General features: G+C 43.8%; 1 protein-coding gene across 1 annotated transcript in view; it reads right to left on the bottom strand.

The window, feature by feature from the left end:
- Positions 1 to 26,216, bottom strand: part of KLB (klotho beta) — a 45,472-nt gene that overhangs the window by 17,051 nt on the left and 2,205 nt on the right. Inside the window, exons 2-3 of the mRNA XM_054028992.1 lie at positions 11,183 to 11,693; positions 2,400 to 2,668 (exon numbers count right to left, since the gene is read on the bottom strand). Coding sequence (XP_053884967.1) covers positions 2,400 to 2,668; positions 11,183 to 11,693 — 780 coding nt within the window. The remainder of the gene's footprint in view (positions 1 to 2,399; positions 2,669 to 11,182; positions 11,694 to 26,216) is intronic.

The following is a 26,216-nucleotide window of genomic DNA, read 5'->3' as shown; positions in this document are numbered from 1 at the left end:
TGCGGATAAGGGGTTCAGGGTGCGGGAGGGGGCTCTTGGCTGGGGTAGAGATGCAGGGGGGTGCAGACTCTGGGTTGGGGCCAGGAATGAGGGCTTTAGGGTGCAGGAGGAGGCTCCAGGTTTGGGGGGGAACTGGGGCAGGGGGTTGGGGCACAGGCTTACATCACATGGCTCCCAGTCAGCATGGAGGGGGGAGGGTGTCTAAGGCAAATGGGGTCCAGCATTGCCAAATCCATACTGGCAGATCTAAAGATGACAACACAGGTAGAGCGGAATGACCTGATTTTGGAATTAAGAGATCTATGAGACTATCTAGTTGTGTTTCCATTATGACAGCTTAGTTAGTGGGCATGCTGTTGGCACAGACCTGAATAAGGGATGTATACCCTAGTACAGCTGCTATCCTATCTGACTCTTTATTGGCATATTGGTATAACGGCAATCAGAAAGGAGCCTCAGAAAGCAGAAATGACTTAATCAATGAAGTATTGTTCTTAACTATGGAGATAGTACTATTAGGTATACACAATAGTAGCGTGGATCCCAGCACATGTAAGGATACCTGCCAATTAAATGGCTGATAAAGCATTGAAAAATGCCCTACAAAATGAGGAGGTTGATATAAAGAACCCTCTAAGAACACAAGACTTAAAGTTTGGCTAAGAAAAAAATTAAGGAGGAATGGCAAAAAATAGAAAGAGAAAAATGGACGAAGGTTGTTTGAAATATCTCCTGAACTTGAGGATCATGTTATACTTTACAGCTATGATAGAAGAAGCAAAGTAACTATATTTAGAGTTCTGACCAGTCACTATGACCTGAATGGCTATTTATATCTATTAAACATGCACAAACATGGATTCTGCAAAGCATGCAAAGATTAAAAAAAAACAGTTCCGCATCTGCTATGGCAATGCAGGGCGAGTTATACAGAAAGAAAGATTTCTTTATGAAGAACTGAGATGCCTCAAGGTGAAAGAACATAGTCTGAGAGGATTGGTGAGAGTACTGGCAAAGTGGTGTAGCATTAAATAAGCATTACTGTGCTTTTTTAAGGATACCAGGCAGAGTCAGAGGATATAGATTTGATTATGTGAAAACACTGGTAGGTGATTGTCATAGCCTCACATTCTGAGGCTACTGCACCATAAAATGATAAGAAAAGAAAGATAAATGGGGGCAGACAAGATAGGAGAACAGACTGAACCTAAAAACTCCTGTACAAGAATAATGCAGAATTCCTTGCTGCAAGGAAGGGCTAGCAGCTGGGAAGTGAATAGTAGGAAGTGGTCCAGGGAGATGGCCTCAAGGCACTCCAGGGCAGGGCAGTCCTTACCCATATGCAAACTACGCAGCTGCGTAGGGCACCAGGAAATTTGGGGCCTCGGGGTGAGGATGAGCCACTTGCAGGGGTCCAGAGATGGGCTGAAAACCCTTCCCGTTGTGAGGAAATGGAACTCTACATTTTTGTCTGGACAGAAGGGGACAAACTAAATCAGTGACCTAGCCAGAGGGCTGAGTCACCACCCATCAAAAGGTGGGTTCATACAGTATTGGAGTAGTTGCCGGCTAAGTTCCCTCTAAGCTGAACTGCTGTGCAGCTGCCTATTAAGCCCCGCGCAGGGGCTCAGGGCTGCAGCGGGGAGAGATGCCTCTTCCCGCTGGACCTAGCACAGACCTGCAGCGGTGGGGAGAGGCGCCCCTCCTTGCTGGCCCCAGCGCAGACCTGCCCTGGACTTGCCGCAGCCAGGGGAGAGGAGCCCCTTCCTTGGCCCAGCCCACCCCCATCAGAGCTGCCGCGGCCAGGGAGAGCCGCCTCTCCCTCGCCCTAGTTGCTGCAGTGAAAGAGGGTTGGGGGGAGTCCTCTCTCTCCACAGCAGCCCCGGGGCAGCCTGCACCCCAAAACCCTCATATCCTCGGCCCTCCCTCGAGCCACTCCCCCCAGCCCTCTGCCCCAGCCCTGAGCCCCCTCCTGCATACCTCATCCCTGGCCCCACCCCAGACCCTGCACCCCCAGCCAGAGCCCTCATCCCCCCACACCCCAACTTTCTGCCCCAGCTCTGAGCCCCCTCCCACACACCAAACCCCTTGGCCCTACCCCTACCACATGAATTTTGTTATGTGCACCAATATGAAGGTGATGTGTCACACATCACCTCCACACATCACCTTCATATTGGTGCACATAAAATTCATTCTGCACATGGACATAAAAAATTAGAGGGAACACTGGTTCTTGGCGAGGGGCACTGGAAATGTGGAAGTGGAGTGACCTAGCCACTAGGCAATGCCACTGGTAAGTCCAGCCCCACATCACACGTACATATGTACAAAGTACTATTGTTATTAACTGTTGTATGTAGCAAAAATAACTGTTGTTTACAGTACATTAAGCTTACCTTAAGAACGGACTCCGTGATACCCCAGGAGAAGTCACAGGGAAATTGACTTTGCAAATCTGCAGTAGACTCTTTCAGAAAGAAGCCATTTTTTTGAATTATTTCCTTGTAATACAGTGCAGATGACTTTGGAATCCTTTCTTTCTGTTTACTGTTGAAATCTACATAAAATAATCCACGTCTAGTGCTGTAGGCATGTTGCCATTCAAAGCCATCAAGGAGAGACCAGGCTGTGTAACCAAACACATTTATTCTGTCGTATTTAATAGCTGCATAGGAGAAATAAATAAAAATGTTTTGTATGTTAAAATATTCATTAAAAATGCAGTGTGATTTACAGTATGAGCATGCATTATAACAAAGTAAAGAGAGTGTTGTGTATTATGAAACTGCCTGTTTCTCATCACTCAGATCCACCAACTTCCTGAGTTCCATGGGGGTGCTTGACCCCCGCTCCATCCCGGGGCCCGTCCCCACTCCACCCCATCACCCAAACTCCCACCCCAGCCCCACCTCCTCCTGCCCCTGCTCCACTCCCGCCCAACCTCTCCCCACCCATTCTGCCCCCTCACCCTACCTCTTCCTGCCCCTACTCCTTCCCTTCCCTCCCCAGTGTCTCCTGCACGCCACTGAACAGCTGATCACCAGCAGGCAGGAGGCGCTGGGAGTAGGGGAAGGAGCTGATTGGCGGGGCCTGCCAGTGGGTGGGAGAGTTGTGGCGGGAGGAGCTGATCTGAAGGGCACCCACTATTTTTTTCCGTAGGTGATCCAGCCCCGGAGCACCCACGAATTTGGCACCTATGTGATCACTCATGAAGTATGTGCCCATTCTAACAAGTAGCAAAACCATGGCAACATATACATGCTGTTAAATATCTTAGCTTTTTTTCCCCACTATCAAAGCAATTAGAAAAATATTTTTAAGAAACTAAGGGTATGTCTGCACTAGAAAAGCTGCAGCGGCACAACTGCAGTGCTGCAGCTGTGCTGCTATAGTACAGACACTTACTACAGCAACAGAAGGGTTTCTTCCATCACTGTAGTAAAATCCACCTCTCTGAGAGGTGATAGCTAGGTCAATGGAAGAATTCTGTCAACCTAGCAGTGTCTACAACAGGTAGGGTGACCAGCTGTCCCAATTTTATAGGGACAGTCCCGATATTTGGGGCTTTTTCTTATATAGGCTCCTATTGTGAAAGAAGCTAGATAGATAATTCACAGAATAACAGCACATGCAGTAGCAGTACAGGTTTCTTCACACCATTTTACTGTGCCTCTGAGTGGAGGCACTACAGATATTAGTGAGAGAGCATTTCAGTGTACAGTCTCATTGAGTCCTGGGCCTTCCTGCTACATCTAACAAAAAGATTGCCAGTTAGTTCCAAATGTGTACTCCTGAGGGAATTCTGCACCCAAAAATATAAAAATTTGGCACACAATATTTTAAGATTTTTCAAATTTATGCAAATTTTATTTGTCAGTAAATAAATGTGGAGGCACCAGCACGGCAGTGGGGAGCATAGGCCACTTGCTGACTGGAGGTGGGAGATCATCCTGCAGGCCCTCCTCTCGCCCCGGGGATAGGACTCGGTGGTAAGGCTGCAACCAATCCTGACACAAAGCAAGGGCTGGGCCTGCCCCAGAAACACTCCAGAGCCCAATGGGGAAACAAAGAAATCTGCAGGAGACATGAATTCTGCACACGCACAGTGGCGTAGAATTCCCCCAGGAGTAAATGTGGGGGTGATTTCTCTGATGTGGTCACTAACCTACTGGGAATGGCATGGATACCTCCAGACTAATTTTTCATAGGACACCATACAGCCATCAGATGGTAATGACATCTGTCACTACCAACCTGGGCTAGATTACAACTGGCAATCTGGAAGAAAAGCTCTGTACTCCATTACTAGTTATTTTAGCCTCGCAGTCTACATGTTCTCATTAGTAAATATCACACAAGAACATCATGTATTAATATAAGGATTGGCTGCAAAATAAGGGGTGAAATGATGACCATTGAAATCAATGTGAGTTTTGGCAATGACTCCAGGGGAGCCAGGATTTCATCCAAGGTCTGTAAAGGGGAAGCAAAGCCATGAAAGTCAGGAATTTCAAAATAAAGGCAGGTATTCCATCCTTATCCAACACTACGTTTTGCTCATTTTCTTAGACCAGCATTACACACAGTCTCAACTTTACTTTGATATTGGTGTCCTTTTGTGACATTGTTTCACAACTTTAAGATTAAGAGATTTTTTTCCCTGCATGTTGTTATTAATTTGTATTACTCTGGCACCTACGAGCCCCAGTCATGCACCAGTACTGCACTGTGCTATGCACTGTACAAACACAAAACAAAAACATAGATTGGATTAGGTATAAAACAAGACACAGTTGATCACATACACTGGAGTACAAGGAAATAAAGAGACAAAACTGGTCAACATAATAGGCAGCTTCAGCGTAGACATCATGGTGAAAGAAAATAATGAGGTAGCTTTGTAGAGATTTACAGGGAGCTTCTCCCAAACGTGAGGGACATAGATTCATAGATTCATAGATTATAGGACTGGAAGGGACCTCGAGAGGTCATCGAGTCCAGTCCCCTGCCCGCATGGCAGGACCAAATACTGTCTAGACCATCCCTGATAGACATTTATCTAACCTACTCTTAAATATCTCCAGAGACGGAGATTCCACAACCTCCCTAGGCAATTTGTTCCAGTGTTTAACCACCCTGACAGTTAGGAACTTTTTCCTAATGTCCAACCTAGACGTCCCTTGCTGCAGTTTAAACCCATTGTTTCTGGTTCTATTCTTAGAGGCTAAGGTGAACAAGTTCTCTCCCTCCTCCTTATGACACCCTTTTAGATACCTGAAAACTGCTATCATGTCCCCTCTCAGTCTTCTCTTTTCCAAACTAAACAAACCCAGTTCTTTCAGCCTTCCTTCATAGGTCATGTTCTCAAGACCTTTAATCATTCTTGTTGCTCTTCTTTGGACCCTTTCCAATTTCTCCACATCTTTTTTAAAATGCGGTGCCCAGAACTGGACACAATACTCCAGCTGAGGCCTAACCAGAGCAGAGTAGAGCGGAAGAGTGACTTCTCGTGTCTTGCTCACAACACACCTGTTAATGCATCCCAGAATCATGTTTGCTTTTTTTGCAACAGCATCACACTGTTGACTCATATTTAGCTTGTGGTCCACTATAACCCCTAGATCCCTTTCTGCCGTACTCCTTCCTAGACAGTCTTTTCCCATTCTGTATGTGTGAAATTGATTTTTCCTTCCTAAGTGGAGCACTTTGCATTTGTCTTTGTTAAACTTCATCCTGTTTACCTCAGCCCATTTCTCCAATTTGTCCAGATCATTTTGAATTATGACCCTGTCCTCCAAAGTAGTTGCAATCCCTCCCAGTTTGGTATCATCCGCAAACTTAATAAGCGTACTTTCTATGCCAATATCTAAGTCGTTGATGAAGATATTGAACAGAGCCGGTCCCAATACAGACCCCTGCGGAACCCCACTCGTTACGCCTTTCCAGCAGGATTGGGAACCATTAATAACAACTCTCTGAGTACGGTTATCCAGCCAGTTATGCACCCACCTTATAGTAGCCCCATCTAATTTGTATTTGCCTAGTTTATCGATAAGAATATCATGCGAGACATCATGGGAGAAAGCACAAAGGTGGTTGTTTGAAAATGTAACAAGTGAGTGAGGGAAGCTGGCATCATTGGCCAAGCCGAGATGGGAGTCAACATCTTGATAGTGAATGAGAGATGATAGGTAAGGGGAGATGTGAAGGGTGTTGAAAGTAAAGACAAATAGCTTATGTTTGAATGCCACAAAGAAGGGGGAGCCAGTGAAAGCATCTAAAGACAGGGGTAGGAGAGGCAAAGTGATGGACTAGGAAAATTATTTTTGCAGCTGCATTCTGAACGGATATGAGTTGGGCAAGACTGCATTTGGCAAGGCCAGAAAGAAGGCTGTTGCAATAATCAAGATGATGAGAGCCTGGAGAAGAATTTTAGCTGTGTGGATGGATAGGAAAGGTCATATCACAGAGATGTTATGAAGGAAGAATCAGCAAAATGTAGATACAACCTGGATGTGAGGACCTAGAGAAATCCAAGTTGAAGGGGATGACCAAGTTACAGGCCTCAGTGACAGACAGGATGGTATTGCCTACAGTGATTGAGGAAAGAGAGCGGAAGGAAGGGTTGGTGAGCGGGGGAGAGGGCAGATTAAGAGCTCTGATTTAGTCACGTTGAGCTTTAGCTGACAGCTAGACATCCACGAGGAGATGTCAGAGACAGGCTGAGATTTTAGTTTTGACAGAAAGAGTCAGGATTGAAGTAGAGGTAGATTTATGAGTTGTCAGCATAAAGATGGTAGTTGAATTTGTGTTTGGATGAGATTACACAGAAATAAGATGTAGAGAGGAAAGAGAAGGGGACCAAGAACAGAACCTTGTGGAACCCTGAGATGGTGTGTCCACTCCACAAAACTCGGAGTAGCTTAATGTGGGCCAGAAGGGGTCAATTAGTTTTATATGCTGCACCTGGAGGGGAAATAGGGATTGATAAGGCCTAATGGCAGATGAAGCCCCTTTGGGGGAAGAATTTGAGTCTGGAAGTGAAAGCAAGAAGAGGAGACAAGTGGAGGCAAGTGAAGCATAGAAAGAATCAACATCAATCGACACATCACACTTAATTAGTTTTCCCATCACTCAACCAAAAGGCCATTAAGGAACGCCTCATTCCTCTTCTCACATCCTCATCCTACCACCTGGGACTTATTTAATTATTTAGTTTCATTTGCCTCTTATTTCTCTTTATTGATTCTTTATCTTTAGTAAGTACCTGACAATCAACTTATATTGGAAACATAAGGTTTGTTAAAGGTGATTTACGAACAGATTTAAGCAGAAAAAATATAAAGCATCAATTTTCTAGACATGCTATGCATATAGCACAGCACTGTGTAGGCATGTGTCTATACTGGGAAAAATCAAAGCTGTAAACTTTACTGGTACAGCTCTGACAGTGGTAGAAGATGTAGCGGAAACAAGACTCAGGCATTTTTATCATGCAATTGTGGTGTTAGGCTTCAGCCAAAGGGACAACGTGTGATATCCCTCTTGCTTCATTGACAGGCTTGCCACATACTACCAAATGCTGCATTCCCCACTGTGTCCTGGTACACTATATATTAGCCAAAAGCAACAGAGGGTCCTGTGGCACCTTTAAGACTAACAGAAGTATTGGAGCATAAGCTTTCGTGGGTGAATGCCCACTTCATCAGACGCCAGTTCTCTTGCAATGACGTCTTATATGCAGCATGTATTTTAGTGATTCAAAACATTTTAATTATCTTAGGTTGAAAAATGAAGGGGTACTACATTACTAAAGAAATAAGGTCAAATTCTAATTTCACTTACTTCAGAGGTCCAGTTTCCTTGAACCAGCAGGTATAAAGTATTATCCAGCTTCTTGTATTATGCTGCCATAAGCAGTTATCCCATTACATACTATTGGCTTATATGGGTGCTAATTTTGGGTAAAAATTATCCAGTCTGATCTACCATAGAATAAGTCTTTCATATTATCTCTTGAAACCATAATATATCAGTAAAATACGTATGTGTTCCAGGTGTTATTCACAGTTAGGCAAAAGAGGAGTGTACCTCACAATGAGGCTGTTGTTAAGGAGGCCATTTTATATTCTGAAGTCAAGGTGAGGCACCTTGTATAAACAAACAATTCTCCCCTCTCCCCTCACAATTCCTCAGAACTGGCTATTGTCTGAACATTACCAAGTACTTCTGAAAAGCAGCTCTACAAACTATTCCCATCGCCAGCTCTTCACAGTGAAACCTTTGTAAATGAACACAATCTAGTTCTGCTTACTTGTTTGACCGTGTGTAGACATCCTTCAAAATTTCAGCATAATCACTTTTTTTACTCTAAAGGTTTGCATCTGGACTTTATTTTATTTTTAAATGTCTAAAGACATCAAAAAAGCAACAAAGAGTCCTGTGGCACCTTATAGACTAACAGATGTATTGGAGCATAAGCTTTCGTGGGTGAATACCCACTTCGTCAGACGCATAGGACATCAAGTTACTGGACTAACTTACAAATTTATTGTGCACTTATCAGTTACAGATTAGAAAAGTGTGTGAAACCTGAAATATTTCCCCCCCTAAACCTAATAAACAAATGGATTTAAATTAAATTACAAAATAAAATTTGTTTGCAGACTGAGAACTTGGCTGCTAACAGTGTCTTTCATTGGATAGAGGTCTGTAGTGTTGTTTGGCACCATATGCAAATAAAATAGTCTCCCTCACAAATCAGTGTCTATATCAGTTTGTTTCTAGAAGGATGTCACAAGTACAAGATTATGTACTATGAAATCTGTCGATGGAAGTAATCGTAATGTCAAATTCAGCCATACAAAATTCACTACAAGATCTAGTAGAACAGGAATGTGGCTGAGAGTGAAATATGTTTTGTTCAAACAAGTTTCTTTTGTGATTAGTAATTTATGACAAGCAAATTGTGGATTTTTTAAAACAGAGGCAACATCTCAAAGTCCAGATCTGCACCTGAACTTTGGTACTGTATCTACATGGTACCTATAATAGCTTGAACCACAATGCTGGAGTTTAACATTCTCAAATGTTATGAAAGTTGGGATCTGGATGCACATTTGAACTTTATGATTTGGGGCCATCTTTAAGTTTAATATAGCTGAAAGTTTACCCCAGTATCAAAATTTATCTTTAAAACCATTCTTTCTTTCTTTCTTTCCCCCATGGAATAACACACAATATGTCTTGAACTTTAAAGACTTAGCAAGTTAGCTGCCATACGTTACCGCTAGCACTCCTTCTATGGAAAGGTAAATTCTTGGGTCTGAGTCATTCCATGTTTTTAATGTGGCATGTCACATGCTAAAACAATAGCCAACACAGAGGAATCTGTCTTCAAAAATCTGTGCTACTGTTGCTTATCACAACCAATAGGTGTCACTAACAGAATGAGGAAAAATAGAAAACTGTGTGTGGGGCAGGGGAAACAAATGTTGAATTTGTAGAGGGATTAAGTATTATTATAATTATTTACATGTAATACAAAATGCAAACTTTTAACCTTCAAAACGTTTTCCACTACTTAGGACTTATAAAGTGACACTATCAAGATGAAAATTGTGCATTTAAAATAATAATTTCCGTGTTACATGTTAGAGCTAAAGAATCATTACCATTCTGCCATTTATTTACTTTTTGCATTTTTCTAAGTTTAGATAATGAACCTAGACTTGTCAATTTAACTTTTGCTAGTAGGCATTTTACTGTTTGCTTGTCATGTAGTCAGGGCCGGCTCTAGGATTTTTGCCGCCCAAAGCAAAAACAATTTTGGCCGCCCCCCGCGGTTCTTTAATTACCCCACCCCCGGCCCTGCCTCAACTCCGCCCCTTCCCCAAACCCCCAGCCCTGCCTCCTCCCCCCAGGCTCTCAAGCCTAGGAGGGAGGAAGGGGGAGAAGCGGCGCCCGCGCTGCAGCCACTCGGAGTCTCCCCCACTCCCAGGTTTGAGAGCCTGGGAGGGAGGGGGAGACTCCGAGTGGCCGCGGCATGGGCACCGCTTCTCCCCCTCTCTCCCAGGCTCTCAAGTCTGGGACGGAGGGGGAGCAGCGGCGCGCGAAACGGCCGCTCGGGATCTCCCCCTCCCTCCCAGGTTTGAGAGCCTGGGAGGTAGGGGGAGACTCCGAGTTGCTGCGGCGCGGGCGCCGCTTCTCCCCCTCCCTCCCAGGCTCCCAAGCCTGGGAGGGAAGGGGAGCAGTGGCACGCGAAATGGCCGCTCGGGATCTCCCCCTCCCTCCCAGGTTTGAGAGCCTGGGACGGAGGGGGAGACCCCGAGCCACCGCAGCGGAGGTGAGCTAGGGCGGCCGGGGCACATTTTTAGGGGCGGCATTCTGGCGCTGGCCATGCCGCCCCTAAAAATGTGCCACCCCAAGCACCAACTTGTTTTGCTGGTGCCTAGAGCCGGCCCTGCATGTAGTAACGTTTCCAATGGTACAGGGTAACATGTAAAATAAAAATAACAGGAGTACTTGCGGCACCTTAGAGACTAACAAATGTATCTGAGCATAAGCTTTCGTGGGCTACAGGCCACTTCATCGGATGCATGTAGTGGAAAATACAGCAGGAAGATATATATATACACAGAGAATATGAAACAGTGGGTGTTACTATATACATTCTGCTTATAGTGTGTATAGTAACACCCATTGTTTCATGTTCTCTGTGTGTGTATATATATATCTTCCTGCTGTATTTTCCACTACATGTATCCGATGAAGTGGGCTGTAGCCCACGAAAACTTATGCTCAGATACATTTGTTAGTCTCTAAGGTGCCACAAGTACGCCTGTTCTTTTTGCGGATACAGACTAACACGGCTGCTACTCTGATACCTGTCAAAATAAAAATAGACACTGTTTGAGTTGAAAGAAATGTAACAAAGAAGACTTCCTACTCAGATTGTTTTGTAAAGTGTTCTTTAAACCAAGCCTAAACGTTGGGCCTATGCTCTTTATGGCAGGGAGCATCTTCTGTTCTGTGGTTGTAGGACACTGAGCACAATGGGCCCCAGGCCCATGACTTGGTGCTACTGCAATACAAATAATTACTAACAATACACTTAGTCAACAGTATCTCCTTTAAAGAAACACTGAATGTTTTAAAAGTACTGAATTTGTATACAAACCTTGTAAAACCTTATTAATGAAGTTCTTCATCATGTAGATGGCTGTGGTGTCTTCTGTTTTCACATGGCTGTCAGTGAACCAACCATTCTCTGCAATCAGGATTCTGGGATTGGTGTATTCCAATTTAATCCAATTCAGTACTTCCCTCAAATTGAGTGACAAATTTTGTCCCATTTTAGCTAGTGTGTTTGGGGGTTTAAAATTATTAGGACCAAAGGAAAATGCAAAGAAGTCAGCTGTTCCTTTTATATAGTTTTTCTCAGCCTCAGTAAAATTGGGCAGAAAATAATATAATTTATTTTTCAGTTCTTCTGGGTAATCCCCATCCCCATGAATGGGCTTGGCAAACCATCCTAGCACTCTCTCCATGGACTGCTGACACTTATTAATGTCCAAAGTATCATCTGATTTGTTAGGTTCAATCCAGTGGGATCCCAAGGTTATTGACAAAAACCCCTTCTGATATGGCCGAAAGCGTGTGTTGTAGTTATGCCAAACTTTTGCATGAGCCTAATGAGAAAAAGAAACAAACAAAACACACCATTAAATTTTGATTCTCTAAAAGTCATAAGGCATTTATGTAATAATGTGATTTACAGTGGTCTCTTAGCAACATTAATGAACAGCATAGGTACAGACAGGTAAATTCATTATACTGTTGGAGTATGGTCACTAATCTCAATAATTACTGATATATTTAAAATCTCAAAATTAATGTGTCTTTCTCCTTAGCAAAGGTTACACAAGTTAGGCGTCTCATATTAGTTTTCATGAGACAGCATTATCTGACTACTATCCTATCAACCTGAGGGATACCTGGGTTTGCTGGGCACACAAACCTGTGTGCTCCTCTTGGGATACACTTCAACTGGTCTACTTCACTTAACTGGGCAACAACTCTGTGTATAAGTGCTCACTGATAGGGGGTAAGTTTTGCTCAGTGTATAAGCCTTAATAATTAGAGAAAGGCCCAAGCTGAAAAGTTTGGACTCAGATTTCAACTTTCCCAAAGTTTGGAGGATTTTTGATCCAGGATTTTGGTTCATGCCCATCCCTGCTTTAAGTTTCTGTAATCACAACTTATCTGACAATGCATGAGGCAAAACACAATGCAATTTTTTCCTCATGCGTGTTGGCTCTGCAGTACTGAAAGTAATATCATATTGGTTTTACTAGTAAAGTAACAAGATATGGCTCAGAAGATACATAGGTAGCACTCACAATGGACCAAATACATACTAGTTCTCACAATGGACCAAATATTAAAGTCAGTAGGAGTTTTACTAATGACTTCAATGGCAATCAAATGGCACACTGGGCCAAACCTTAAGTCAATTTTCTGAACGTGATCACATTTGAAAGATGCATATTATGCAGCACATACTAGGATGATCTTAATATGCCATGACAACTCATTCCATGTTCATCATTTAAATAACATATGAATATAATCAAACGTTGTCTATGATCTATGTATGAAAAACCATATATAAGACCTTAGTCCCCATCTCACTCAGATAATACTATGAAAATTATTCAGACAAACAGAGTTTTGGATAAAGGAGGGTCTTTCCAATGGATTTGACATACATGAAGGCATTTGACCTCTACTCAGATAAAGGAGTTTGCCAGATAATTGAGTTTACTTTGTTTCTCAAGTGTGGATCTTTACTTTGGGCTGAAAAAAACTGCACTGTTTACACGCAGAGAAAATACTGACAGATGTGAAACACTTATAGTTCTGAGTTACACCAGCATAATTGGCAAGCAAAATAATGCTGCTTAGAAACAAAGTAATTTTAGATAAACAATGTCAGACATTTGACACTTATTTTGGAACAAAAGACACTGCTAGACTCAAAGTGAGTGGTATGAGAGTCAAATACATGCTTGGGTAAGTTAAAGAACACTGGAGAAAATAGTTTAGTGAAATCTTGTATATCAGCTGCTTTATTGTTGTCCAAGGCCACCATCTCTCTATCATAACATTGATACAAGGTCTATCTTTAGAAACACTGATCAAACTTAACATTAATCTTTGAAATGCATTCAAGAGGCAAAATGGTATTCAAGAGGCAAATTTAAAGATACAGTCTAATATAATGTCAGTGTTCTCTTAAGATTCCAGTTAGAGAATATCACATCTACATTATTCATCGACATCACAAAAACTACTATCACAACTGATGCTAGCTGGCACCCTTGGCAGAGAAGTCAATGTGTGGGTAGGAATATAGACCAAACTACCCTCTTAGGGCTTGTCTAAACTTAAAATGTTACAGGAGCACAGCTCCATCGCTGCAGCTATGCCGCCATAGTACTTCAGTGTAGATGCTACCTAAGCCGACGGGAGGGATTCTCCCGTTAGTGTAGGTAATACATCTCCCCAAATGGCAGTAGCTACGCCAACGGAAAAATTATTCCATTGACCTAGTGCTGTCTACCTGGGGACTAAGGTCGGCTTAACAATGCTGCCTCAAGAATGTGGATTTTTCACAGCCCTAACCAATGTAGTTAAAGTGACCTTATTTTCTAGCATAGACCAGGCCTTACTCTCTTCCAAGTGTCCCTCCAGCTCAGGGTTGGACAGTATGGGAAGGCTTGCTTTGCCATTGACCTATTTAGTTCATGTTTTGTGGCAATTTCCATTGCAGTCAGTCTGACACCTTTTTCAAACACTATCTTCACTCACAGTTATTAATAAAAATGGTTGTTTTTACATCATTTTACAAGAAAATGCCTGCAGAAGTTGGCAGTGTATATTCACTACGGTGAATCATGGCACTATCCATGAAGTTAAGTACATCAGAACAATATAAACACATCTCTAGATGTAGAGATGGAGGGAAAGGGAGTGTTAAAAATAACCCACAGCTAAAATGCAGCGGTTCATGGTAAAATGCAATCATGGAGAATTAATTATATGCATATGATCTTTCAGAAGGCTGGCTAGAAACAAATAAAATGTGCTACTACTATTCAAAAGCTTTGTCTATCCTGGGGATTTCAGCCACTGGTACCAGATACGAGTGTATTTTACTGGTGTTAAACCCCTAATATAGATAGGCAAAACCACTATAAGCCAGGATTTGCACTGGTGCAGCTTTACTCCAATTTCAATCAGGGGTAAACTCCATTGGTATGAATTGCGGCTTAGCCGGCCTCCGCTAGAAGTTTTTACTGGTGCAATGGGGATAGCAGTATCTGCCTACTCGGGAGCTGTTGTGAGGCTTGATTCATTAATATTTGTAAAGCAATTAAAATCCTCCGATAAGTGTATATAAATGCAAAATGGCATTATGGATGGAACCAACTTATTAATCTTGCAGTGCTATGGATTAAACAGAAAATAAATATCAGTTTTAAAAGTTAGATCACACAAAACATTGGCTATTTTGAGTAAATATTGACTAATCTATTTTCAGTTAGAGTTTAATACCTAATCTTTCATTTGCCTTTTAGATCAAGGCTAAACATCAAGGCTAAGTACACAATGGAGGTAACATCAATACTGTGCATTTTATTCTAGGCGCATGTGACATTAATTTCAGCACATTTTCCTGATATGAATGTAGCAAACATACAATGGACTTGAAGTCAAACACAATGCTAAATTAGTTAATATAAACTCATTAAGAATGCTTAGACTACACTAGCCTGTTTAATAAAATAAGGAAAGCAATGCTATATGTGTTCATTTCTTAGCTATACAGATCGCTGTCTGATAATCATGTTCTGTAAGTCCTTTACCATACTGTCTAAGGCCCTGATCCTGCACTGAACCTTGTGCAGGTGCAGGGGGCTGCTCCTGCAAACTCACTATAGGACTGAGGCCTTCATTCATCTATTCCCATATGATTTGTTATGGTTAGGTTATTTTCCTTAAACACTTTGGCAATCAGCAGAGAAGAAAGCATCACTTCTGATGCTAATTTACATTAGTGCACAAAGGCATGAACAGTTTAGAATAAGAATTAGAATGAAAAATACAAGCATGACTTTTTTTTAATCTGTTTAACAAAATAATTCAGTTACTGTGTTTTTTCTTTTTGAAACCGTGAAGAGGCAGAACAAAGAACCTGATTGGATAGGTTATATTTCTGACATTTGTTACCTCTTTTTGATACAACAAGCAACTAGTCTAAGCCTACGTCTACACTACAGACCTTACAGTGGCACAGCTCTACCCCTGTAGCTGTGCTGCTGTAAGGTCCCCTGTGTAGCTGCTCTATGCTGGCGGGAGAGAGCTCTCTCGTAGGCATAATTAAACCACCCCCAACGAACACACCGGAGCTTTTGTCGGTGAAACTTATGTCAGTCGGGGGAGGGGAGGAAGGAGGGAAATCACACCCATGACTGACAAACATTTTGTCAACAACAGTGCTAGTGTAGACAAAACCTGAGTTTCAGGGGTTGTTGGTTGTTCTAATTGGCAGTAGAAATTGACAATAGAGTCTAGTATTTTCTCTGATGCAATCTTGTTTATTTACAAGGAATGTACAAAGTCCTACTTCTGTAAATGCAGGAGGAACTAAAAACAAAAGGTTAATTGGTTTATAGACCCAAGCTTCTTTCAGCCAACATCCCCAACCTAGAACCTCTCTCTCTGTTTCTCCCAGAAATACACTGCTTCCAGATGCTGCTTGGCTTTCCTTTTTTGGTCTCTGAGTCTCTCTCTGGGCATGGCTACACTTGCAAGTTAGAGCGCATTAAAGCAGCCCCGGGCGCCCTAACTCCCAACCCATCCACACTGGCAAGGCACTTAGAGCACCTGGACTCTGGAGCGCTCCTGGTAATCCACCTCCACGAGAAACATAACGCTTGTTGTGCCTCGGCTGAAATGCCCCAGCGTCAGTGTGAACAAGGTGTTGCATTACTGCGCTTTGACTGGCCTCTGGAAACGTCCCATAATCCCCTTAAGTCAAGTGGCCACTCTTGTCATTGTTTTGGAATCGGCTGTAGGAATGCGGATATCCCCTTTCAAAGCTCTGTTTCTGACAGCCGGCATGCTTATCTGCTCTAGGACAAAGCAAGCCATTGGTGTGGAATGTTGCTTGCTGTGAGTGTGCGAGAGAGAGGCGGGAGGAAGGGGGGTCTGAACTTACAAGACAGCATGCTGACACACTCTCAGCACCCCAAAAACCCACTCTCTCTCCCCCCACATATACACAACACACTCCCTGTCGCACTCCACCCCATCCCCCGCATTTGAAAAGCATGTTGCAGCCACTTGAACACTGGAATAGCTACCACAATGAACTGCTCTTTGTGGCGTTGCAAGAGCTGCTAATGTGGCCATGCCAGTGCACTTCCATCTGAAAGTGTAAACACTCGGCAGCGTTTTCCCTGCTGCGGTCACTGAAGGCTGGTTTAACTCCCAGCACTCTACATCCGCAAGTGTAGCCATGCCCTCAGTTACTTGTCTGCACTCCAGCTTGTCTTTTTCACATACACAATCCACACACGCCTACTCAGAACAATAGCAGTGGAACCGTCCACCCACATGGTGCTAGATTATGGGCAGATTTCATTATGCCTTGTATTAGGTTGTGTCTCTTTAACTGTCTCTTACAGCTATACTTAATGAAGAGCGTGTTCACAATGATCAGTTTCAATGAGGTTTAACTTAATACATAACAAGCTCATAACAGTTATAGTATTAGGACTTGTCTACATTGGCAAGTTTCTGTGCAGTAAAGCAGCTTTCTGCAGTCTAACCCCTGAGGTGTATCAAGCCACAAACTGCACAGCTGCAGCACTGTAAAAAAACCACCCCGATGAGACACGTACACCATTCTGCGCAGGGGCTACAGCGCTGTGGTACCAGATACCCTGGTTGATTACAGCCCTGCGATTGGCCTCCGGGAGGTGTCCCACAATGCCTTTTCTCACCTCTCTGGTCATCGGTTTGAACTCTACTGCCCCGACCCTTAAATTCCTTGGGAATTTTGAAAGTCCTCTTCCTGTTTATTCGGTGACGCGTGCAGTGGTCTCAGCACACCTTTCCAGGTGACCATGCCTGCTCCACGCAGCAGGCGATCCCCCACTTGGAGCAATGCCAAGCAGCTGGACCTCATCAGCATGTGGGGAGAGGAGGCTGTCCAGTCCCAGCTGTGCTCTAGCCATAGGAATTATGACAGATTTAACGATGCATGACAGAAAGGGGCCATGACCAGGACACCCTGCAGTGCAGGGTCATAGTGAAGGAACTGCAGAACGCCTTGCACAAGGTACAGGAGGCAAACCACCGCTCCGGTGCTGCGTCCACGAGCTGCTGGTTCTACAAAGAGCTGGACATGATACTCGGGGGGCGACTCCACCTACATTGTGAAGGCCACCATGGATACTTCGGTGGCTTGCATGCCAGTCAAGAGTGGACCAAGCCAGGAGGAGGAAATCTTGGATGAGGCTCCGGAGGGTGATGGGGACCGAGAGGCAGAGGACGACTCGGAGGTCAGAGATGCATCCAACCAGAAGCTCTTCTCTTCCCCGGAGGAGGGTAGCCAGTCACAGCTGTCAGAGCTTGGCAAAGCACAAACAGGAGAGGAGGCCCCTGGTACGTGGCTTTGATTTTGGGAATTGCTGAAGCGAGTTGTTGGGGGCAGGAGGGTTGCAGAAAGCAGGCTTGTGTCTGTATGATGTGCGTACCACCACATGCCTAGTCTGAGCGGCGGAACAGGGTGTTGATTGACTCCCTCATTCCATGGGAATCTGCCTCAGAGATCTCCACGAAACTTTCATGGAGATACTGGGCAATCTGCTGCTGCAGGTTCTTTGGCAGAGCTGCTTTGTTTCTTGCCCCATTAAGGGTAAATTTCTCATGCCACTCTGCCGTCACTGGGGGGGGACGGGGACCATTGCTGCACACAGGCAAGCCGCATAAGGGCCAGGGCAGAAACTGCAGTCTTGGAGAAGACCCTCCCTTGATTTCCTGCTCACTCTCAGCAGCGAGATATCTTCCATAATGAACACAGCCTGTGGAAAATGTGGGGACAGTAATGATTATAAGGCCCCTCCCTACAGTGCTGGCTTATCCCAAGAGCCCCATGTCCAGTGTACAGTACGGTCCTGGAACACTGATTTCCCCTGCCCCTGGGTCTTGTGGCTCATGTGTGCTTGCCTGGGGTCAGCCAGTTAGTGACAGGTATGTGAACAGTGGCTGTGTTTTAAATCACGGAATCAGTGTTGTGTTGCAAACAATTCTGCGTCTGTAAAATGTTGCATTTTGGCTTCTCAGATATGACCTTGGGAGCTCAGCCTCCCTCTTTGTTATCGCCAGCTGAACGGCTGTGCAGAATTAGAAAGCGGACAGGAGGAACTAAAGAGGACTTTCTGCATGATGTCCTGATGCATTCTGCAGCCAAAAAACAAGAATTGAAGTAGTGGCAGGACAGCGAGAAGAGGGACTGAAAGGAAAACGCGGCACGCCAGAATGAAGCCACAGAGCAGCTCTTAAAGGTTATGGAGCACCAAGAGGACACACTCCAGGCACTATTAGCACTGTAAACCGAGTAGCTCCTCGCCCACCCTCCTGCAGCTGCTGTTGCAAAACTCTTTCCCATGCGCCCCACAGACACCGCCAAAACACTCTTATCAATCTCCTGGCTCCAGTCTGTACCCGCTGCATTCCACTCCTGCCTCGTCACAGTTCAGCCCTGTGGACTCCCAGTACCCACTGCACTCAACACTCGTCCCTCTGCAGTTTAGCCCTGCTGAAGTACAGTACTTGCTGCACTGTACTCCAAAGGACAAGGTTGCATATGATACCTAGACATACACAAATCTTTAACCGTCCTGGGACCCCACCTCCTCCTGAGACCATCCCTTCCCACATCCGCCACAGTTCCAATGTGTTTTTTTGTTTGTCTCTCCCCTCTGGTTATTATTTTTTAATAAAAGAATTGTTTTGGTTTGAAAGCAATCTTTATTCCATTAACTGAAAGAAAACAGAGCCTTGCAAAGCAACAGGCAATTTTCTTAAACCTTCACAGTGCATCGTCTGAACCAATCACAACCACCTCCTAGCATTACAAGCACTGTACTCCCGAGCATAGCAACAAATATTAGTGGATTTCAGCTTCAAATTGCTGCCTCAAGGCATCCCTGATCCTTATGGCCCCGTGCTGTGCTCCTCTAATAGCTGTTCTCTGGCTGTTCAAATTCAGCCTCCAGGCGTTGAGCCTCAGTGGTCCAGCCCTGAGTGAAGCTTTCACCTTTCCCTTCATAAATATTATGGAGCATACAGCACGTGGCTATAAGCTTAGGAATATTATCATTGGCCAAGTCCAGTCTCCCATATAGGCAGCGCCAGCAAGCCTTTAAATGGCCAAAAGCACATTCAACAGTCATTCTGCACTTGCTCAGCCTGTTGTTCAACCACTCCTTACTGCTGTCAAGGTGCCCTGTGTATGGCTTCATAATCCACAACATTAAGGGGTAGGCAAGGTCTCCCAGGATCACAATGGGCATTTTGACTTCCCCTATGGTGATCTTCTGGTCTGGGAAGAAAGTTTCTGCTTGCAGCTTCCTGAACAGGCCAGTGTTCCGAAAGATGCGTGCGCCATGCACCTTTCCGGACCAGCCTGCGTTAATGTCCATGAAATGCCCATGGTGATCTACAAGCGCCTAGAGTACCATAGAGAAATACCCCTTCCGATTAATGTACTCGGTGGCTAGATGGTCTGGTGCCAGAATTGGAATATGCGCCCCTCCACAGTTAGGGAACCACATTTGTGCAAAGCCTTCCACAATGTCATGCACGTTGCCCAGAATCACGGTCTTGCAGAACAGGATGCGATTAATGGCCTTGCACACTTCCCTCAACATGTGTACAACGATTGACTTTCCCACTCCGAACTGGTTAGCAACCGATCGGTAGCAGTCTGGAGTAGCCAGCTTTCATAATACAATCGCAACATGCTTCTCCAATGACAAGGCAACTCTCATTCTCGAGTCCTTGCGCCGCAGGGCTGGGGTGAGCTCATCACACAGTCCCATGAATGTGGCTTTCCTCATCTGAAAGTTCTGCAGCCACTGCTCGTCATCCCAGACGTGCATCACAATGTGATCCCACCACTCAGTGTTTGTTTCCCAACCCCAAAAGCGTGTTCCACTGCAGTCAGCACCTCCGTGAATGCCACAAGCAATCTCGTGTCGTAACTACTATGCGTGGCAAGATCAATGTCAAACTCCTCTTGCCTTTGTAGTTTAAGGAATAACTCCACTGTCACTCATGACATGTTAGTGAGAGCGAGCAGAATATTGGTGAACAGTGCAGGATCCATTCCTGCAGACTGAAGAGGCAAAGCGCACAGTACACAAACTGTTGAAAGATGGCGCCAAATGAGGACAGAAGCACGGGGATTGCTGAGATGTGAAGCAATGCATCATGGGACAGGACCCAGGATGCCCTGTGACCCCCTCCATCTTCCCACAACTCTTAGCAGCAGAAGAGGAAGAGATTCATAGATTCATAGATTCTAGGACTGGAAGATTCTAGGATGCTCTGTGGGATAGCTGCCCAGAGTGCACTACTCCAAATACCACTGCAAGGGCCACAAGTGGGAAAATGCTATTGCGCAGGCAGCTGTCAGTGTGAACACACAACAGCGCTCTCTGAGTGGCGCTGTAACTGCTGGCGATGTAACTCTGCCAGCGTAGACATACTGTTAGACTTCATTTTGGAAGAAAGGCAAATGTGTGTCACTTGATGGCAAATTGATTAGATTTCAGTTCAAGGAGCTTTTTGTCAGTGATAGATACTACATGTTCAGTAGTGATAGAACCTTAATCTTGCAAGCTGCACCACATGGCTGAATGCTTGTGTCTTTGTAGAAACCCATTTTAATTAATGGGGCTCTATACAGGTAGAGAGTTCCACCCATTCCAGCACAGCGTGGAGGCTCCGGGCTCTTACTATTAAATGTGTAGTATGTTTAATATGTTCCATTCAAATGATTTCCAAGCAATTTAAGGAAAATAAGTTGAATTAAACGAATCACATGGGAACAGGCGAACTGAATCAGTGCGTTCAAGAACTTACGAAATAGTCTTATCACCAGGGCCGGTGCAACCCATTAGGCTACTTAGGTGGTCGCCTAGGGCTGATTGGCGCCGCAAGTCTGGGAGGCAGGAGAAGTGGAGCAGCGACGGCGTGCTCGGGGAGGAGGCGGAGCAGAGGTGAGCTGGGGCGGGGAGCTGCCGCATGGCTCCCTGGGCTGGGGAGAGCTGCCGCGTGGGGGGGGGGGGGGCACCTCAGGGCGGAGGGGGGGGAGCTGCTGCAGGGGGGGGCGCCTTAGGGTGGAGAACTGCCACAAGGCTCGGGGAGCTGCCTAGGGCGCGAAACATCCTTGCACCCTCCCTGCTTATCACCCAGGGCTCTTAATATTTAAGAAATAAACATACTAACATATTGCTTTTGAAATTAATGGTCTCTTTGTCAGTATCGGAGTCCTCCTTTGTAGGATCAAAGCTTAAGATTGCATTTCTCAATGAAGGAGGCAATATGCTTAGTGGTGTGAGAAGCAGACCAAAACCTTCAGGTTCTGTTCTCTGCTCAGATGATTACCACTCAATTAACTTGGATAAATTACTTAACATTTTTGTGCTTCTGTTTCCTCAACTATAAAATGTAGATAATACTTAAATATTATTATAATTTATTATTTGTATTATGGCACAACCCCATTGGACTGTGCACTGTGCACACAACTATGAAAGACAGACCCTGCCCCAAACAGCTGGCAGTCTGAATAAATAACAGAGATTCTATGAAGCTTAATTTATTGATGTTTGCGTTATTTGATTTTGGTTCTTAGATCACACAGTGACAGGTGCATTAGAAATACTTAAGAGAAGTAAAATTTTTGCAAAACACTGTGAAGTCCTTGAGTGTAAGGTGCTATGTAAGGGCAAATGAGTATTGAATATTGATATTTTAGGTAAGGGAATTTGTTCTGAAGTAGCTTCCCTCTAGAGAACAGGAAGAACTAAAGGATCAAGTGACAATGTATTATAGTTAACTAGGTCCAAATCCCAGTACTACTAAAGTAAATTATAATACTTCCACTGATTGAAGTTGGACCAAATTTTGGCCTCTTGCAGACCTTCCTGAATAAGGGCTCTAGGAAGGAATCTTTGTCCTTCTATTACATATCAGAACACTGGTTGGAAAAAAGAAAAAACAATGTTTTAAAAGAGAAGAAAAAAGGTAATGAAACAAACTGGGTTGTTAAAACTTTAAAAAGTCTTATGCAATTGCATAGCATGTATATATCCACATGTATGTATTATTAGTTTTGTAATATTAACTTCTGCAAACTAAGTGCTAGAAACAAGAGTTTTTAACTATTATAAGACAAGCTCATCAAATGTGCCCTAGATGCCCTGATAACTATTGATGGATTTTGTCCTCAGAGGAGAGAAGTGATTAAATCCCAACGGTCAAATCTGCAAACTTGGCTGTGCTAAAGTTACACACCTAAACAAGTGGCCTGATTTTCAGAGGTGCTTAACACCCACATCTTATTTGATTTCAGTGCAAGCCAACTCAGCACCTCTGAAAGTTCACTGAGATGCCTAAATATGGATTTAGATGCCAAACTGTAGGCACTTATATTTAAATATTTGGCTCCTACTTTTTGAAGATCCCTGTCTTGGCCCACAGAACCCAGGCCAGATTGTGTCTTAATTTGTAATGATCTGGCTGTGGAATTGGTTTCCGGAGTCATCCTTCTGCAACAGAAATGTTTATTTTCCCATTATTTCCCAATTATCTTCTAAATATTTGTTTTTTAATATCAGGTTATATGATGATTGTATATATATCCTATTGCTTATGACAACATCTCTTTGAAAAGAAAATGTCTATTAGATTTTAACAACATTTACATTTGGGTAGAAAAAGAATAGATTACTATTTCACACAGACAAACAAAATCATTGGCACTTAATTTAAAACTATTAATCTGTTGTAGTGTTTCTCCAACAGAGATGCTGGTACCAAGCTCTTCCAGCAAACAGGAGGACCAGATTGCCCTGCCTAGATCCATGCTTGGTGGAGACTCACCACACGCAAACCTCCCTCCTTTCCTGTGGCACTGTATCTAATTCCTGGATCCTGTGGAGGTCTCTCTGGAGCAGGGTGGGAGGGGAGCGGGGGGGAGAGCATTTGGGTGGATATGGTGGAGACGCAAATTATTCCCTCTGTGAAAATTAATTTGGAAAGATAATAAAGCCTGGGGCTTTTCAGTGGAGACTCTTCCAAAAGTCCCAAAGGCAGCAGTGGCTCTGGGAAACTCCTGGTAGCATGGGTGCTGCGAAGGAGTGGGGGGCAAGCTGCCAGGGCACTGAGGCCATGTCTACACTACAAGCACTATAGCAGCACAGCTGCAGTGCTGCAGCAATGCTGCTGCAGAGCTATAGCATAGACACTTCCTACATTGTTGGAAGGGGATTTTCCATTGATGTGGTTAATCCACCTCCCTGAGAGGTGGTAGCTAGGTTGATAGAAGAATTATTCCTTCAACCTAGCCACGTCTACATCGAAGGTTAGGTCAACCTATCCACGGCACTCAGGGCTCTAAATTTTTCACAGCCCTGATACATAGTTAGGTTGATATAATTTTTAAGTGCAGACTAGGTCTGAGCCTCTACATGGATGATCTCTCATGAATTCCTAAGGACAGACCAGGTATGGGGGAGGCCCTGTTGCCTTTTCCACAGAAAGGGTGATGTGAACAGGAGCGGTGCCAGGGTTTTTGCTGCCCTAGGCGGCAGCGCTCCTCCTCTGAGCATTCGGTGGCGGAGGTCCTTCTGCTTCACGTCTTCGGGGCACTTCGGTGATGGGTCCAGGAGCGAGTGCAGGACCCGCCGCCGAATTTCCGCCAAAGACCCGGAGCAGAAGGACCCCCCACCACCGAATTGCCACCAAGGACGGCAAAATGCCGCCCCCTAAATCCTGCCGCCCTAGGCGACTGCCTAGGGTCGCCTAGTGGAAGCGCCAGCCCTGGATGTGAAGTAGGGTCCATGAGAAGATCTTTGTGGAGATTTCCTTACTATGGGTGACCCCTCTCATGATCTTTTCGCAGGAGGAAAGGGTCTGGGTCCAGGAATAATTTTTCTTCTACAATGTTCCCCTCCCCATTGTTACTCAGCAAAAGCAGAACTAACCAGAGAGCACTGGTTCAAAGCAGGAAGGGCAGATAGAACCTACCTTGTATTTTCTGTGATCTCCACCAATCTCAAAGGGAGCAAAAAAGGAGAGCAACAGATGGAATGTTATCAGACCCAGAGAAAAGAGTAACACAGGCCAGCTGAATCCCTGGTATAACTCCATTGGAATCACATTGTTCTGCCTTCTTTACATTTTGCCAGATTAATTGGATTAAAAAAAAAAAGTCAAGGAAATCCATTAACTTTCTCTGCATGGAGTCTTCTTTCCCTACCTTTGTAGAATGGCTCTCTTAGGAGTTAGTTCATAATCTTTGGGTCTCCTTTGTAGGGCTCTTACACATCTCATGATAAGTTAAGGTGAATTATTAATTGATTTTATATTATGCTTTTGTGAAATGTGGTCTCCTTTATCTGCAGAAGGAAGAAGGACCCCGCCCTGACCATCACTGTCCAAGTGGTATAAGATTTTACGTAGCATCTTATTATATTAACAATAACAATTAGGCAGTGGAATAGAGCCTGCTATCTAAGTGGATCCCAAAGTACTTTATAAGCTGTAAATAGCAAATTTGTCATTGATTTCAATGGTAGCAGACTCAGGCCCTCAAAAACAACCAAAATAAAATATTATCCTCTATATAAGAGTGGATATAAGGAAGTGGAAACATGAGTTTGAATTTGAAATTTCCATTTAATTATTTCATTGTGGGCTATTTGCCCCCTCTATAGAAGAAGTTGGGCTTCTGACCCCTAAACTCATGGATCCACTCAGATCTCTTTTTTTTTTTTTGTGACAGCATTATATCGAGGTAGAGATGTAATTTTAAAATAAATCAATTGGAATATAAATACTGTACTTATATTTCAGTATATAAAGCAATATAACAAGTAATTGTCTGTATGAAATTTTAGTTTGTGCTGACTTCGCTAGTGCTTTTTATGTAGCCTGTTGTAAAACTATTCAATTATCTAGATCAGTTGATGTAACCCCTGGAAGACCTCTGCGTACCCACAAGGGTCCATGTGCCCCTGGTTGAGAACCACTGCCCTAAAGTAATAATATAGTGGCCAGATCAGTTTATCCAGAGAATTCTATACCTGTTCTTTCTGATTGACGTACTTCCTGGGTGGATTTGTTAATGTGCTTTGGCTGGCATGGGAATGTATTCCCAACAATGTCCCATCAAATAGATATGTGTTAGCTTTGAACAAAAGTCTTAGTTTATTGTAATTATCTGTGCAGCACTCACCTTTGCATAAATTAATCATAGTTCCCTTTACAAGAGCACTTTTATGTTGTATATAACTTATATACCCTGTGTTGAATCTCACAGAATGACAAAAATGATTTAACAAGCCATAAACCAGAGGTTGTCTGGACTTTGGATTATTTTATCTATTCTCTGAGAGATCTGAAAGCTGCTGAGTGTTTTTCTCCCTCTTGCAGAAGGCTGAAGAAATTTTTCTTATTTGAATTGTGGCAACAAATGTAACTGTCAAATTATGGAAGGTTTGAGAACAGAAAAATAATATTCAGACTTTTGGGTTGGTTTGAGAGATCGATTTCTACCCGCCGATTCCGGCGGGTAGTGAAGACGTAGCCTCAGTGAGTAGTTTAATTAATTTCAATGAGGCTATCTGCCATGTAAGGTATCACTCAAGGTGGGTATGGGTTGCAGAATATGGCTGGCCCGTAATAAATTTAAACAACCCATCGGTGCTATTTTCCACTTTGTGCATTTCTTTAATTAGGAGGCCATAGGACATGGATTTAATTTATTTTCCTTTATTTTAGTATTTTATTTTTTCCCAATTCCACTTTAGTCTTTGTTTTTTAAAAAGTGATGAGTATCTACCTTG

This window comes from Malaclemys terrapin, chromosome 5, assembly GCF_027887155.1.
Source record: "Malaclemys terrapin pileata isolate rMalTer1 chromosome 5, rMalTer1.hap1, whole genome shotgun sequence".
NCBI lineage: Eukaryota > Metazoa > Chordata > Testudines > Emydidae > Malaclemys > Malaclemys terrapin.
Note: the sequence above shows the minus strand (reverse complement) of the source record. Positions and strands in the feature narration are given on the sequence as shown.